Source organism: Malaclemys terrapin, chromosome 15 (genome assembly GCF_027887155.1).
Source record: "Malaclemys terrapin pileata isolate rMalTer1 chromosome 15, rMalTer1.hap1, whole genome shotgun sequence".
Taxonomy (NCBI): domain Eukaryota; kingdom Metazoa; phylum Chordata; order Testudines; family Emydidae; genus Malaclemys; species Malaclemys terrapin.
In genome coordinates, this window is record NC_071519.1 from 19,606,792 (window position 1) to 19,621,808 (window position 15,017).

The 15,017-nt window shown below is 50.0% G+C and overlaps 1 protein-coding gene across 10 annotated transcripts in view; it reads left to right on the forward strand.

Annotated features, from left to right (window-relative positions):
- The window catches only part of ST3GAL4 (ST3 beta-galactoside alpha-2,3-sialyltransferase 4), a 162,784-nt gene that overhangs the window by 92,484 nt on the left and 55,283 nt on the right, over positions 1-15,017 (forward strand). For 5 of the 10 annotated variants that reach the window (XM_054005265.1, XM_054005254.1, XM_054005255.1 and 2 more), the window contains one exon: positions 1,078-1,153. The exons of 2 other annotated variants lie outside the window; for them this stretch is intronic. Coding sequence is in view for 5 of the 8 variants with exons in the window: in XM_054005254.1 (XP_053861229.1) it covers positions 1,078-1,153 (76 nt within the window). In the remaining 3 variants the exon portion in view is untranslated. Of the gene's footprint in view, positions 1-1,077; positions 1,154-8,175; positions 8,280-15,017 lie in introns of all 10 variants that reach the window. 3 more of the 10 variants (XM_054005259.1, XM_054005260.1, XM_054005261.1) reach the window with 1 other exon arrangement.

Genomic DNA, 15,017 nt, shown 5'->3' on the forward strand with positions numbered 1-15,017 from the left:
ACCCGACCCTGAGACAGCACAGACCTGGGCCTGCCCCAGAAACACCCTGGGGCCTTGCTCCTCTGTGCCAGGTGCACCAGGTGTGGGGCAGGCAGGCTCAACTAGGCAGGATCCAAGTGTGGAGGGGCTCGGTGTGGGGGGATCCAGGTGTGGGGCGAGAGGTTTCTGTGTGGGGCAATCTGGGTGCAGGCAGCTCGGGGGGGGGTCTAGGTGTGGGGGGATCTGGATGCACAGAGGCTCGTTGGGGGTGGGGTTCCAAGTGCAGGGGCAATGAGACCCTGCAGGGGCTTCCAGGTGAAGGTGGTTGGGGCTCAGTGGAGGGGACTGGGTGTGGGGGGGTCTCATCTGGGAGGTCTGGGGGCTGGGTGGGGGTCTGGGTGCAGCTAGTTAGAGGTCAGTGGCATGGGGATCTGGATGTGGGGGCTCAGGGTGGTGGTTTAGGGTGGTGGTTTGAGTGCTGGGAGCTCAGTGGGGGTAGTCTGGGTGAAGAGGTAGGGCTCTGGAGGCAGGGGGTCTGGGTGCAGGGGGGCTCCACATGCAGGGGTTAAGGTTCAGTGGGGTTGGGGTACGGGGTGAGGCTTGGCGGGGGTGTCTGGGTGTGGGAGGTCTGGATGCATGGGTATTAGATGGATGGGGGAGCAGCTCCTGGTACAGTGACCCCTCCTCCCACAGGTGAGGAGCGATGGGGGCAGGAAGCAGGGTTGGATGCTGTTTCCTGCAGCTGGGGGAGGTTTCTGGGTCGGTCCAACACAGCCCCAGCCACTTCTTTCAGGGGAAGAGGAAGTCCAGTCCTCTCCTGCCTCCAGCTCAGCCAGAACTAGCAGCTGATCCTGGCTCAGGATAGGAGCCACTGGCTGGGGTGTCCCCAGCCCCACAGTGATTTACCGCTCTGCCGGCTGCTCCGGGTGCCTGAAATGATGTATCTGCTCTAAGTCATTTTTCTGCAGGGAAGCAAAGAAATCTGCAGGGGACATGAATTCTGCGCACACGCAGTGGCATAGAATTCCCCCAGGAGTAACAATTCCCTGTATGCCACTGCACTAAGTACTCCTTCTGTCTCTTGTCTTCCTTTGATAGGGGAAGGAAGAGTGGGATTGTAAAGCCCCACCCTGCGGAGGTGCTGCCAGCTCGGCTTTGGAATGAGGGGACGGATGTAAGTAGACTCCTTCTCCCCCCGCCCCCCAGCTGTTCCTTTTATTTTTTTACTTTTCTCCAAAGGAAAGGAGGGCAGAGTGGTTCAGATGTCACTATTGGCAGCACAAGAACTATTGCACTGAGTGCTAGGACAACGGTTCTATAAGGGACCCTGCTCCCTCTTAGCACTATGGGAAGGGCCAGGAGGTCATGACCCCTGTTCACGGACCCCTTGGGTTGAGAACCCCTGCACTGGGGAATAGCCAGTAATTGTGTTACCTGAAACAAAGACCCATATGTCCTGTAAAGAGAGCATCCCAGTAACTTTTCATCCTCTTCTTTTCTGATAACGGTTCTTCAGAACCCGTGACCCCATGGAAACACCAGTCTTCTATTTACCATTAGCATTTGGAAGGTGCCCATCACCAGCAAAAAAACAGTCATGGGCTCTGGGTCTGTGAGGCGTGAAAGCCAGCCCTGCCCTCAATCCTCCCTCCGAACTCCAGGCTGATCTAACCTGGATTTGATCCCGTTCTGTATTGTTTAGCGGCCCATGCATTGACCCGTTGGAGCAGGGACGGCTACGTTCACATATGACTGCAGGGATGCAGAGAGACCCCCCCTGGCCCGTTCCACGTGAAAGTGATGTTACATGTTTCGCTCTGTGTGGGAGGTAGTCCGACTCTGTGCAGGCTGCATGGTCCGTTTCTGAATAACAGGTTCACAGAGCTGTCACGTGGCCCCTTGAGGATGCATACATGAGTGTTCTATGCAATTTCAGGTCAGATTAGTGACTTGCTGGGAAACTTAAACCACAAATCTTGTTAGTCTCTAAGGTGCCACAAGGACTCCTCGTTTTTTTTTCCTGATACAGACTAACACGGCTACCACTGAAACCTGAATCTAGTGCCGTCATTAAGGTGTAATTACTGCGTGTGTCTGTGTATAGCTGAACAAAATGTTAGCTGCTACTGCTGGCCAGTGAATTACCGAGTATCACGGTGGAATGCTTCCTTATTTCTGTTGTTCAGTAACAGAAATCATATGCAAATGCTTCCCTGGAAGCAGGGTTTTATTTAATAGAAAGGATTGTGTCTGGCAAAAGGTCTCCAGGTACAATCACCGGGAGAGAAGCAACAAGCGGCAGGGGGCGCTGGCAGGGATGCCTGGGCGTGGGTGACTGTAGCAAAACCTGTTTTCTAGGGTAGTGGCGATTTCTCCTCTCTGCTCAGTGAGAACAGAGGGTGGGCGGAATGCAGCAATGAGCACCCATGAGTGAGGTAGAATCCCTCTCCGGCTGAGCGAAACATGCCCGGAGGGGAAGTGCAGCTTTGCTACGGAATGACACAGACGTGATGTTCACATCACTTTGCTGTCGGGGAGTTTGCCAAGGTCGCTACCGGGGAGCTCCACCGTGTGCAGTAATTAAAGTGAGACAGAAGGTGCAATGACAACAGGGTGGGGTGGAAATGACCTGCTATACATGGTACTGTCTAGCTGGCCAGAGTTCTGCGTCTCAGTGTGCAGTCTGTGCCGATTTGTATTGGAAATAGAATCAGTTCAACAATATACTGCGCCCTTGGACTCTTATCTCTGACCCAGCCCTGTTGGTCTGTGCTCTCTCCAGCTGCCCAGTTTGCACAGGCTGCCCCCTTGGGTTTGTCCCATGGTGTCCCCCGAACACGACACACAATGGTTATTGCATTTCCTTCCCGGCTTTCCTGCTGCTTGGGCTAACACCAGCCGGTGGTCTGAGCAGCGTCAATCACAGTCCACCTGCCTTGGCTCTGAGTCACCAAAGTCCTTCCCACTTACGCTCACATCTGAGTTTATGCATGTGCCTGCTTCCCTTTGAAGCCAATGAGATTTAAGCATATGCTTCAGAGCTTGGTTGAACTGGGTCTTCTGGAAGTGGAGGACTGATTCTTAAACTGGCCCTGTTGGCTTTCAAACTGGGCAGAGACCTGTCCCTGTGAGGCCTCCTTATCATGCCTCATCCTTATCCGTGCTCTGACCCATGTGCGGTGTCAGGGCCCTATCTCTGTGCTATAGGTTGGCAAGTGTCTAGGGGCCCCACCCAGGGACTAGGACCCCCTGGTGTTAGGCTCTGTACAATAGACGCATACCCGTTTTTTTTGTAATATAGCAGTGCCAAATCAAGTGTTGAAAGTGAGATGCTGTAACCGAGGCTGCCGTTCTCCCTCCCACTCCCTCAAATCACTGGCCTCTTCTAGGCTAGAGTGTTCGCTGTTGTAATGTCAGCCCAGCACACGGTACGCCCAAGGGAATCCACACAGTGGTGCCGAAAGGAACAATCCCAAGCTATCGCTCATGCTGCTCTGCCAATCGGTGGAACCAAAGACAAGGAGCATTCCATCCCTCGGAAATCCCTTCTGCTCCCCAACCTTGGATGCCAACAGCAGCAGTAGTGTGATCTAATGGTTAGAGCAGCATACTGCCACTGGGTTCTGCTCTTTCCCTGCTATGTGATCGTGAGTAAGTCACGGGAACTGCTGCACAGCAGAAATGAGTGGAGCAGCCTTTTCCTGCTTCGCAGGGGTGTTAATGAATAAATGAACGTAAATCGCGTTAAGATCCCCAGATGGAAGTCTCCCTGGAATGGCAAAGGAGTGTTACTGATGTGGCTCCCTTCAATGCCGCAAACAGCTCGGAGGCGTCAGGAACGTAAAAGTACATCTCCAGTAACTCAAACTGCACCTAAGCCAGATGCAGCTGCAGCCTGCACTAGGGAAACTTCCGCCTCTGGAACGATGCAGATATAGCTACAGGGGCTGGGGGTGGGGAACCCCTACAGCTTTACAGGGTGGGAGGGAGCCTCTAATGTAGACCCCACTGCAGCTCTGCAAAACGGACCTTCCCTAGCAACTTCCATCGTGGTTTGGAAGGGTCACCTTCTGGGTGTAAAACAACCCAACGTAGCTAGAGCTTTCCTGTATAGATCAGGGTGTTCACAGGGGCCAGGAGAGCAGGCCACTGGTCCATCTTGCTGCTAGCCAGTCTCTGCCACTCTAGAGGAGAGCAAAGAGACCCCTTAATTCGCATGGCTCTTGTGTGGAGGGAGGGGAAGACTCAATGGCAAACATCAGGTCAGTTCCAGTTTGTAGTGGAACAATTAAGGTGCCAGAGGAGAGGACTGATTTCAGGTGGCAACGAGGCTACAGGACTAGGTGAGCGCTTAACCAAGGACTTTATTTCTCCTGCAAATAGGGCTTTATTAATGTTGTCTTTGTATTAATGAAGACAAAAAGCTCTGAGTACACAGGTTTCAGAGTAGCAGCCGTGTTAGTCTGTATCCGCAAAAAGAACAGGAGTACTTGTGGCACCTTAGAGACTAACAAATTTATTAGAGCATAAGCTTTCGTGGACTACAGCCCACTTCTTCGGATGCATACAGAGTGGAATAAATATTGGGGAGATATATATACACACACATACAGAGAGCATGAACAGGTGGGAGTTGTCTTACCAACTCTGAGAGGCCAATTAAGTAAGAGAAAAAAAAAAAAACTTTTGAAGCGATAATCAAGATAGCCCAGTACAGACAGTTTGATAAGAAGTGTGAGAATACTTACAAGGGGAAATTGTTTTTGAAGTTTTTCTGTTGTAATCTATCTCCCCTTGTAAGTATTCTCACACTTCTTATCAAACTGTCTGTACTGGGCTATCTTGATTATCGCTTCAAAAGTTTTTTTTTTTTCTCTTACTTAATTGGCCTCTCAGAGTTGGTAAGACAACTCCCACCTGTTCATGCTCTCTGTATGTGTGTGTGTATATATATCTCCTCAATATTTATTCCACTCTGTATGCATCCGAAGAAGTGGGCTGTAGTCCACGAAAGCTTATGCTCTAATAAATTTGTTAGTCTCTAAGGTGCCACAAGTACTCCTGTTCTTTTTTCTGAGTACACAGTGCAGGATGATGCAGTGCGCTCGACACTCCCAGACAAGAAAACCAGGGCTCTTCCCTGACTTTTTCCTGAGGTGTCAGTGAGTCTTTTAAAGCAACACAAAACAAAAATAAAGCAAAACCGTGGTTATCCAAAGAGGGAAGCTCAAATGCATTGTTGGGCCATTGATCTGCTTGGCCAATAGGGATTTAGGCTGAATTCAAGTTTACAGGCTTGTGAGGTTTTTGGACTGTGGCTCTGAAACCTGCTCTTGACAAACCCTTTTCCTTTCCAGTGGGTGGATTTTAATGGTGTGAATGTTTTTGTTTCCCGGTGACAGCTAACAGAAACCTGACCTACTTTTACACACGGCCGCTGTGCTTAACTAGACAGACCGAGTCTGTACTGGATAGGGTAACCAGACAGCAAGTGTGAAAAATTGGGACGGGGGTGGGAGGTAATAGATGCCTATATAAGACAAAGCCTCAAATATCGGGACTGTCCCTATAACATCGGGACATCTGGTCTCCCTCGTACTGGATCCCTTTGCTGCTTGCATGGGGGCCAAACCACAAGAAGGGTTGGAATGCACCATGTCTGTGGTTGTGCAATTGTGTTAGCTGACGCCTGCACCACCACCGAAGTGGAGTTGTGTAAGGGAATGCTCTCTCTCACTATTTTGGGGAAGCTCCCCTGCTTTTGACATGTGAAGCATGTTTTGACTTCCTGACCCCTGTAAGCAGCATCATGTACTCTTGACTCAAAACTGTACAAGGTTGGGAGGAGTGGAGGAGATGTCTGTTCTTGCCAGATCAGTTTAATTATATGTGCCTGACATGAGGTGGGACAGTAGAAATATTTTTTTTTTTTTTTTTTTAGTTGACTTGTTCTCTTTAAAGGGTAAGTTTGCATTTATTAAAACTGCCGCTTGCCCATATAAAGTACTCTGGGATAAATGTCTCGATGCTTCTCCAGAAGACGTTACCTTTGAAAGCCCAACCTTAGAGTGTCGCTGATTCCCTCCCCACAGAAATCTCCGGGTTTCCACCCAGTGATCATCCTTGTTACCCTCACATAGCATCAGGGAGAAGGGCTGTGAACTCAGGATGGGAACATTCTTCCTTGGAGCTGGCTGGGTCTCTGGTTCTTTTGCCACCAGCCCTCTCCCTCTGAACTGAGGCAAGTTCAGCTCAGTCCCTGCCTCCCAACTTGCTTGCAGGTCAGGCTCCCACCTAGCTATCTCCTGCCATCCCACGGAGTGAAGCAGACCTGGAGTGTCTCTCTCTGATCCCTGAGGCCATCCAGTGTTAAGTCTAAAGGCTTTTCTGTCGGGGCTTAAACCCAGCTCGGTAACCATCTCTCTTGCTGCCATCCTGAGTATTCCGTTGCGTTACTGTCTGGAGAATGCCAGCATTGTGAGGGTTAAACACCAGCTGTTCCTTCTTTGGGGGAATTTGTCATCCTCGGTCCACAGATCCGGAACGGGAGGGTCGTGTCCGCCCGTCTGTTATAAACAAGCTGCTGCGGCCAATCCAAACACAGGCCTGTTCAAATCGCTGTGTGTGTATCTCTGTGCTGTGAAATATCCCCAGTGGATGACTCCCAAAGCCATACAGGCCAGCCCGTAAACAGGGCAACAAGGCAACGGTGATAAACACAAGGGAGTCTCCAGGGGCAGGTGGAGAGACGCGGTAACTGGAGTCCCTGAGTAAACACCTGCTTGGCTGGAGGTGTGTGGCGATTAAGAAGACAGCCCTCGGGATTAGTGGCATTTGAGGGCAGGTGGTGAAAGTCGCAGGTAGGAGAAACCACATGTCTGTCTAGGAGTACTGCAGGGCAGAGGGGAGATGGGATGGTGATTGTGAAGGCCAGACCCCGGCTTGGAGCTTTAGGAAATCCAGGCAGTTACAAAACCCCAGGTAGTGGGGGAGGGGCGGCTTAATAGTAGGGATCCCCTTGATCTGCTTTTCATCAGGTGGCCAGGTCTCTGTATATGCTCTGTAGAGCCTCCCCAATCCAAGGGCTAAATTAGTCGTTCTCTAATGTAATCCTTGAGTCTGACCCTTGGGCCGGGTCTGTTAGCCCATGACCCTACCCCCAAAGAGTTTACGCCTGGCAAGGACTAATCAGCCACACTTTTAAAAGTGGCCTCTGAATTTGGGGAGCCCAGCTGAAGGCCCCTTTGTGAGGTGCTGAGCACCCGCATTTCCCACTGACTTCATTTGGAGCGGCAGGGTGCTCAGCACCCTGAAAATCGCATTCCACGTGTCTCCCACTCATTGCTTAATGTCTCCTGGCTGGAGTCCTAATAATGGCTCTGATCCTCCAAACCCGCTTGCTTTACTCAGGGTAGAGTCCCTCCACAGTCAATAGCAGGAATGTAAACGCTGGCAGAGCTGGAATGAGAAACAGCCTGAATACCCTGCCTCGGAGAGCAGGGTTGGTCTGGCCAATAGATGGGAGTGCCTCCCAGGCCATTTCCCTCCTCATCACGCCCCCGTGAGCAGGGAAGTGTTAGCTCCCCACTTGATACAGAACGAGGCAGAGAGAGAGATGTAAGAGCCAGATCTTCTAAGGCCCCTAAAGAGGCAGATAGGCACTGTTGAAAATCACCCGAGGCGCCTAAATGCCTTTGAAAATCTGGCCCAAGGTCAGGGCAGGGAATTGGGGTTCCCCACTGGCTCCCGCACTACAGCATCACCTCGCCTGTAACACTCAGAGAACTAAGGTGGGGGAGATAACATCTGCTATTGGACCAACTTCTGTTGGTGAGAGAGACGCTTTCGAGCCACACGATTCCCTGCCCCACCTTGTCTCGCTAATATCCCGGGACCGGCACGGCTACACCACCAGATAGTATCTCGAATGGGGTGAATGGGAAACAAAGAATCGTGGTTTGCTTGGGGAGCAAGCAAAGGATAGGTGTCCATCCTTACTAAATAACTAAATTTAACAATCCCACGCATGTGCAATGGGAATATATAAAAATATATCCCTAGTAGGATATATAGCAGAGGGAGAATAGCAACAAAATCCAAATGGGGTCTTAATAACAAGGTCCAATTATTTCACAAAGAAATAAATGGGTACATTCCAATCTCTGAAACATAACAACAGACTAATTAATCAAACAGGAACTGCCACCTGGCCATTCTGCAGAGCTAGTTTAGGACCTGGGAAACTGAGCTCAGCAATTGAACGCATGGCAGACTCGGGAAATGCTCAAGATTCGTGTGAGGTAAGCTCTGATGGCTTTTTATTTTTAGAACTACTTGGTTTTGTTATAAAGGAGCTGTGGTTATTGACAGTGGTGCTTGTAGACTTTGACTTTAGAAGGTGACCAGCGATTTGGGGAGTCTTGGTAACTGGGTGTCTGATTTGGGACATGGTAAATAACAAGTCGCACTTGAGCAGCGTGGCCTGCCTGTCCTGGGATGAATTTGTCAGGAAGGGTAAATGGGACCTTGGCTCCTCCCACCTGCCCAGGCGCTTTTGCAACTGGCAGCAGGAGTGAACACCTTTGGGAGATCCAATTATTCTGCAGTGCCCGCACCCTGTGCAGGAGTTATTGGAGAGACCGGAGAGACCGGATCTCCATTCCAGTAGCCTCATCTGTGTCCTTCACCCTGCGGTGCAGGGTTAGCCACAGCACTCCAGCATGGTGTGTTTCTCCAGTTCTCTGCCCATCTAACTTTAAATGTTGCCACCACTTCCCTTAGGATACTACGATGTAGCCTGCTAGATCTCACACTCGGGATGTTTTTCATGATCATTCAGTCTGTATTTTCTTTTACCTGCATAGGCTGGCCTGTGTGCTGGGAGATTTTCACTCTGTGAATGGCCCATCAGAGAGACTGTTATGGGCATTCCTATAAAGACTTTGCGACACTCCTGGCTAAAACAGTGCGCTGTGCTCCATCCGGATACACTTATAGGGAGGTCTCAGGGAATCCAAGTATCCTGATAACGAATGGTGGTGGCTGGGGCTTAATTAGAACAGGTACAAAATCAGGATTTTAAAAATAAATCTGAACAAACTTTAAAAACCTCGTTGTTGCCCTGTTTGAAAACTTGCCTTACCTCTAGCTACTCCTACTTTCTAGCCCCACCCTCTTGTTCTCCTACTAGGGTACGTCTACACTACCCGCCGGATCGGCGGGTAGCGATCGATCTATCGGAGATCGATTTATCGCGTGTAGTGTAGACGTGATAAATCGATCCCCGATCGCTCTCCTGTCGACTGCTGAACTCCAGCTCGGCGAGAGGCGGAAGCAAAGTCGACGGGGGAGCGGCGGCCGTCGATCCCACGTCGGGAGAATGCGAAGTGAGTAATTCTAAGTTGATCTAAGATACGTCTACTTCAGCTAGGCTATTCTCATAGCTGAAGTTGCATATCTTAGATCGATTCTCTCCGCCCCCCTCCCCCCACGGGTAGACCAGGCCTACATCCATACCTGCCTGCAGTTCACCAATAGCACAGATGTCTGTGCAATGAAGTATTGGTCCAATGGGGGCCAATACTATCTGCTAGGCCTAACATTGAACATCTTTATTGGTCCCTGCTAGGGGACAGGAAATAATCTGGCCCTTCACGTCTCTTATATTCAGTCTCTGGCTCTAGAACAAATCATGCACTTTTCCTTTAAGAAGCCTAATACAGCAGCATTGGCATTTATGGCACATAAGACCCCCCAATGCAACCTGGTACTTCAGTTGGCTGGAGAAAGGTTTGGACTAGTGATGGGTCTGCATCAAACCCCAGATCCCAAAATCTTGCAAACTTCTGTGGTTTCATAGCGTTTAATGCCAGATGGGACCATTAGATCACCTAGTCTGGCCTCCTGTATGTCACAGGCTATTAAATTCCACCCTGTTACTCCTGTGTTGAGCCCAGTAGCTTCAGTTAGACCAAAGCATTTCAGTCCTCAGAAGACTGAACTGTTGTCAGCCCCCAGTCCCCAATGGCAGGGAACTGATTAGGGGAGACATGCCCAGGTGATCCCAGCAGGTGATGCACGCCCTATGCTGCAGAAGAAGGTGGAAACCCCCCATGGTCCCTTACAAGCTGAGCTGGGGAAAAATTCCTTCCTGACCCCAGATCTGGTGATCAGCTTGACTGTGAGCAAGGCTCACCAGCCAGGCATCTAAGACAGGATTGTCTTTGCCACTTTGGAGTGCTTGTCCTCTCATAGGCGCCGACTCCGTGGGTGCTCCGGGGCTTGAGCACCCATTGGCAGCCCCCTTATCAGCTCCCCCTCTCTCTCCCAGCGTCTCCCACCCACCAGTGGGCCCCACTGATCAACTCGTCCCCCTCCATCTCTGTGCCTCCCGCCCGCCACAATCAACTGTTTTGCGGTGTGCTGGAGGCTTTAGGGGGCGAAGGGGGAGGAAGGAGAATGTGGCGGGCTCAGGGAGGGGATGGAACAGGGCAGGGATGGGACCTTGGAGGAAGGGGTGGAGTGGGAGCGGGACTTGGGGCAGAGCTGGGGGTCAAGCGCACACACCCCACCCCCGCACATTGGAAAGTCGGCCCCTGTAGGTCCTCCCCATCTGGTGCCCCATCTCCAGCTGTGGCCAATCCCTGATACTTCAGAGGAAGGCGGGAAAAAAACTGAGAACAAGTCTGGCCCATTGTGGATTGAGAAAAAAATTCTTTCCTGACCCCAAGCAAGCAACTGGCTGAACTTCAGGGTGTTTTGAGAGCCAGACCAGGGTCCAGGCCGGATGGCTTCATGCCATGCCTCTCACCACAGTGCCAGAAGTCTTCAGTTCAGATCCCAGAGGCACTCCACCTGGGAATTTGTATGTTATGGCAGGTGGCGTCTGGTTCTGGGGCTTGGGCCCAGCTCTCCCTTTGCACTGGGTGCTCTTCAGGGTGGGCTTTCCGTGCCCTATTTCAAAGGCACTGGAAATTTTCCCAGGGATGTGATGGATCCTTCGTTGCTTGAAGTCTTCAAAAAGCTGCACTCCAATTCAGCCAGAAGTTATAGGCGTCATGCAGGAATCACTGGGTGAAATGCTAGGACGACTGACTAAATAAAGGGTCATGATGGTCTTTTCTGGTCTTAAAATCTGAGTCTTTGAAAACAACAGTGAGGAAGGTGGTGATTTTATTAGCAGGTGTTCTGAAAATTGGGCATGTAGATTATCATCGCTTTCCTGATTTGGAAACCAGTTCATCGAGACTTTGTAGGAGTGTTGCGGAGTATTGGGGGACTCAGGGCCCTGCACCCCCGGCTTCCTGCGATTCACCATGACTCTCAGCCAGCCAGTAAAGCAGAAGGTTTATTTGGATGACAGGAATACAGTCCAAGACAGGTCTTGCAGGCACAGACAACAGGGCCCCCCTCAGTTAGGTCCAGCTTGGGGTCCCAGGGCATGCCAGCCCACCCCCCTTTGGGGGGTCAGAGCCATCTCTGCCCCCCAGCCATCTCTCCAGCCTCCTTCTAGCCTGCTTCCAGCACTCTCCTTTTGCGACCCCTCCCACAGCCTTTGTTCAGTTTCCCGGGCTAAGGAGTCACCTCACCTTCAACCCCTTCCTGGGTTCTCATGTTACACACTCAGGTATGCGCCCTCGGGCGCCCTCGGGCAGATCCCATCCTGCAATGCAGACTATCCCAGCACACTCCCCTGTCAGCATTCACAGACCACCGTGAGAACAGGCCCAGTTCGTCACAAGGAGGGTAAAAAATTACAACAGAATAATGCAGTTTACTTCTCTATGTACCATTTGCTATAAACGTGGCCACTGGCACGTAGCCCTTTGTACAGATATAAACATCACGTGTTTATTTAATGCATGCAATAACATACAGAAGTGAAAATAATCTGTGAAAATGTTGCACCAATAACTAAACATAGTGATTCACCTCTCCTGCCAGTTGGGGTCACTTCTCAGTGAAAACTGGCTGTGAAAGGTCCTCAGAGCATGACTAAGCCTTCCGGTCATCTTTACTCAGGATGCATGTGCGGACTTTTTACTTGGACTCTAAATCACGTCCCCTAAATCCTTGGATGGTGATATATTGGTTAGGCAATACATGTTCTCCCATGTGCCCAGTTCAGACCCCAGGAAATCACATAATGAAACTGAGTATGTGGCCCTTTTGTCTGAGGGTCTCAAAGCATTTCTGCAAATGGTAATCCTCACTCCCCTTCTCGCTGCCTGGTGATGTAGGTATTATCCTCATTTTAGAGACTGGTAAACTTTGCCACCGAACTGCACCTGTGGTCTATCTTTGAGTAGCCTCAAGGCTGCCTTATCTGCTGATAATCATGATAAAATAGAAGCTCAAAGGACAGAGGCACTGGGCAGCCTAAACAGCGTTACTGCGGCAACAATATTCCATCCTTCATCACTTAACACTGGGCAGTACTATCACAGTCTGCTGAGCCACTACCTGCTGGGACAACACATGAAAAGAACACACACACAAGCCAACTGACAACAACCTCGACCTGCTACTATGTGTGGAAAACCACACGCTGCCTGGTGTTCACCACTAGGGTTTCACCTCTTGTTACCGTGCCTTAGTGCACATGCAGTAAGAAAACACCTTTGTTCCTAGTGACAATGCACCCTAAATCCTTTCTCACTCCCTAGGGTTAAATCTCCTGTCGCATCTGCCCTGTTGTCCTCTCTCTCGGCTGTGTGTCTACGTGCCTAAGAGTTAATTTCTTGGATGGGCTATGCCCGAGAGATTAGTATTAGTATTGCTCGGGCTGCTGCATATCTCCCCCAGATTGTGGCTTGGTCTGGGCTGGCTCTTTGTAGCCAAACGAGGCTGTAATGAGTGTCGGGAGTAGTCAGGAACTTTTACATTTGTTCTGCACCGTCCATCCCCAGTCTCTTATGTGTAAACTATTCCTGGCAAAGGATTCCTGTGCAGACGTGTGCTAATAGTGCTTTGCTATTGGGTTCAGTCCTTCCCTGCTTATTGATTTTTTTCTTTTTTAAATAGCTAGCAAGTACCAATCAAAAGGTTAGGGAGATAAAACAGTGCTACAGACTGACTCAATACAACAGATGTGTGGGGAGCAGGAACCATGTGTGCATTAGTGGAGTCTTTATTCCTGGGTGTACGAGTAAAGCTGTGAGCTCCTCTTAGTGTCATTAAACACTTCCTGGTCCATTTCGGTATTGAAGCTTGAACTGTAGCAGGACCCCACCCGACTGTTTCACGGATCGCACGGTCCTCCTCTCCTAGTGTGGCCTGAGCACTCTTCCTTTCCTTGCATGATACTGGTGAGGAGTTGTACTTTCAGAGACACCAGCCCTCCTTCCCACACAATAGGAGCTAGAACATGGCCTTCTCCACTTGAAGCCAGACTTGCAGCTGACCTTGCTGGTCACCCACATGCGTAACCCCTCCAGGCTTCCCGTTATGCTCCCAGCTCCTTCATTAACGCTCTCCCCAGGGCACTAACTGGCCATCCGCTTCTGTCACTGGGACTGGCCCGATCTGCTGAAGGAAATGAATTGCATTGGTTTCCAAGTCTGCTGGTGTCGAATGCACCTGCTGCGAGGGTGGTGCACCGTTCCTGGTACCAAAGCCAGTGCTGCAGGCCTTGAATAACTGGTGAACGTTGGAGTGAAAAGTGCGCTTGGCCCGCAGGGTGAGCTAAGCAGGAGTGAGTGCTGTGGCTCTGAATGAGGACTGCGCATCACTGGAGCACGGGGTCCTGGTGGGAGTTGGGATCGGGTGTGAAATTCAACTGCTTTGAATGTTTTGAAAAGTAAATAGTCCCTGGGATACAGAATGTTAAGCCATGCATTTGTTTCATGTAATTAATTCCCTATAATTGCCCCCATCCCGCCTACAAATTAGCTAATTATCTTTAATTAGCTCTTTGATCACACTTGCGCTCTGGTTGTGTTTGGATTGCACAGGTTCCGCTTTGGCTGTTGGAATCTACTCTGTGACGGTGGCGTCTCCTGGTTCCCGCAGGAGTCCCCCTCCCCTGCCTGATGCATCTCGCTCTCGGGCAATCTGACTTATGCTGAGTGTAAAATTCTGCTTTGCTCCATTTCCCCGTGTCACTCCTAGTTACTGCCTTGGAGCCTGCAGCGTCCGTTCTTGTTTCTTCCTGCTGTTGAGAGATTAAACAACCAAACCATTTGATTCTCGTCCCCAAAACACACTGCTAGGCGCGGTTTGGCTAAAAGAGCGCGGTCAGACAGAACTACTAGGTTGGGCTAGTATGAAAGGGACAGGCTGCGTTTAAGGACAGGCTGTTGAATTGGTCTGTGGCTTGTCTCAGGAAAGCCAGGGGGAGGTGGCTGAAATACAGAAACCTATTGCATGGAAATGGCTTTCGCTTACACCTGTAGCGTTCAGTCTCCTATGCAGAAAATCTGTTGTTTTGAGAGTTCAAGATGGTCGCTGACGTTTCTCTGCTCCCTGCTCTCGTGTCTGGTGATTGAAACTGTCAAAAATCACAGCAAGAACAGTGAGAAATGATTGTAATTTCTAGCTGCATGTGTTCCCAATCCTTCCGCACACCATCTGACAGGGGTGGTCTGTGGGTGCTCCGACTCCTGAACAGATGGCTAAATGTGGATTTACATGGCTAACTTTAGACACTTCACTTGTGGGTGGGTAATATACAAACCCTCAGGTGATGGAAATTGGCATGGAGCGATGCTGGTTTACGCCAGATGAGTATCTGGCCTGTGATTAGGCTTTTTAGAATTCAATTTTTATTTATGATCTTGACAGATAATACTGATTTTTATTTTTAAGCATTTATTTTTATTTTAAAATGGTCACAGTTGTGCAAAATTATGGCTTTTAAGCCTTTTTTTTTTTTTAATTTGTATTGATTTTAAATTCTCTCAGTTGTGGGGATTTATGGAGTGTCAGACAATAGAGGGGTCAGACAGTAATTATTTAATGACAGTAGATGCTGAGATTCAAAAAGTTAAAGCTTTATAACTGTTCAAACCCAACTGTCATCATATGTCAGAATTTTAGCC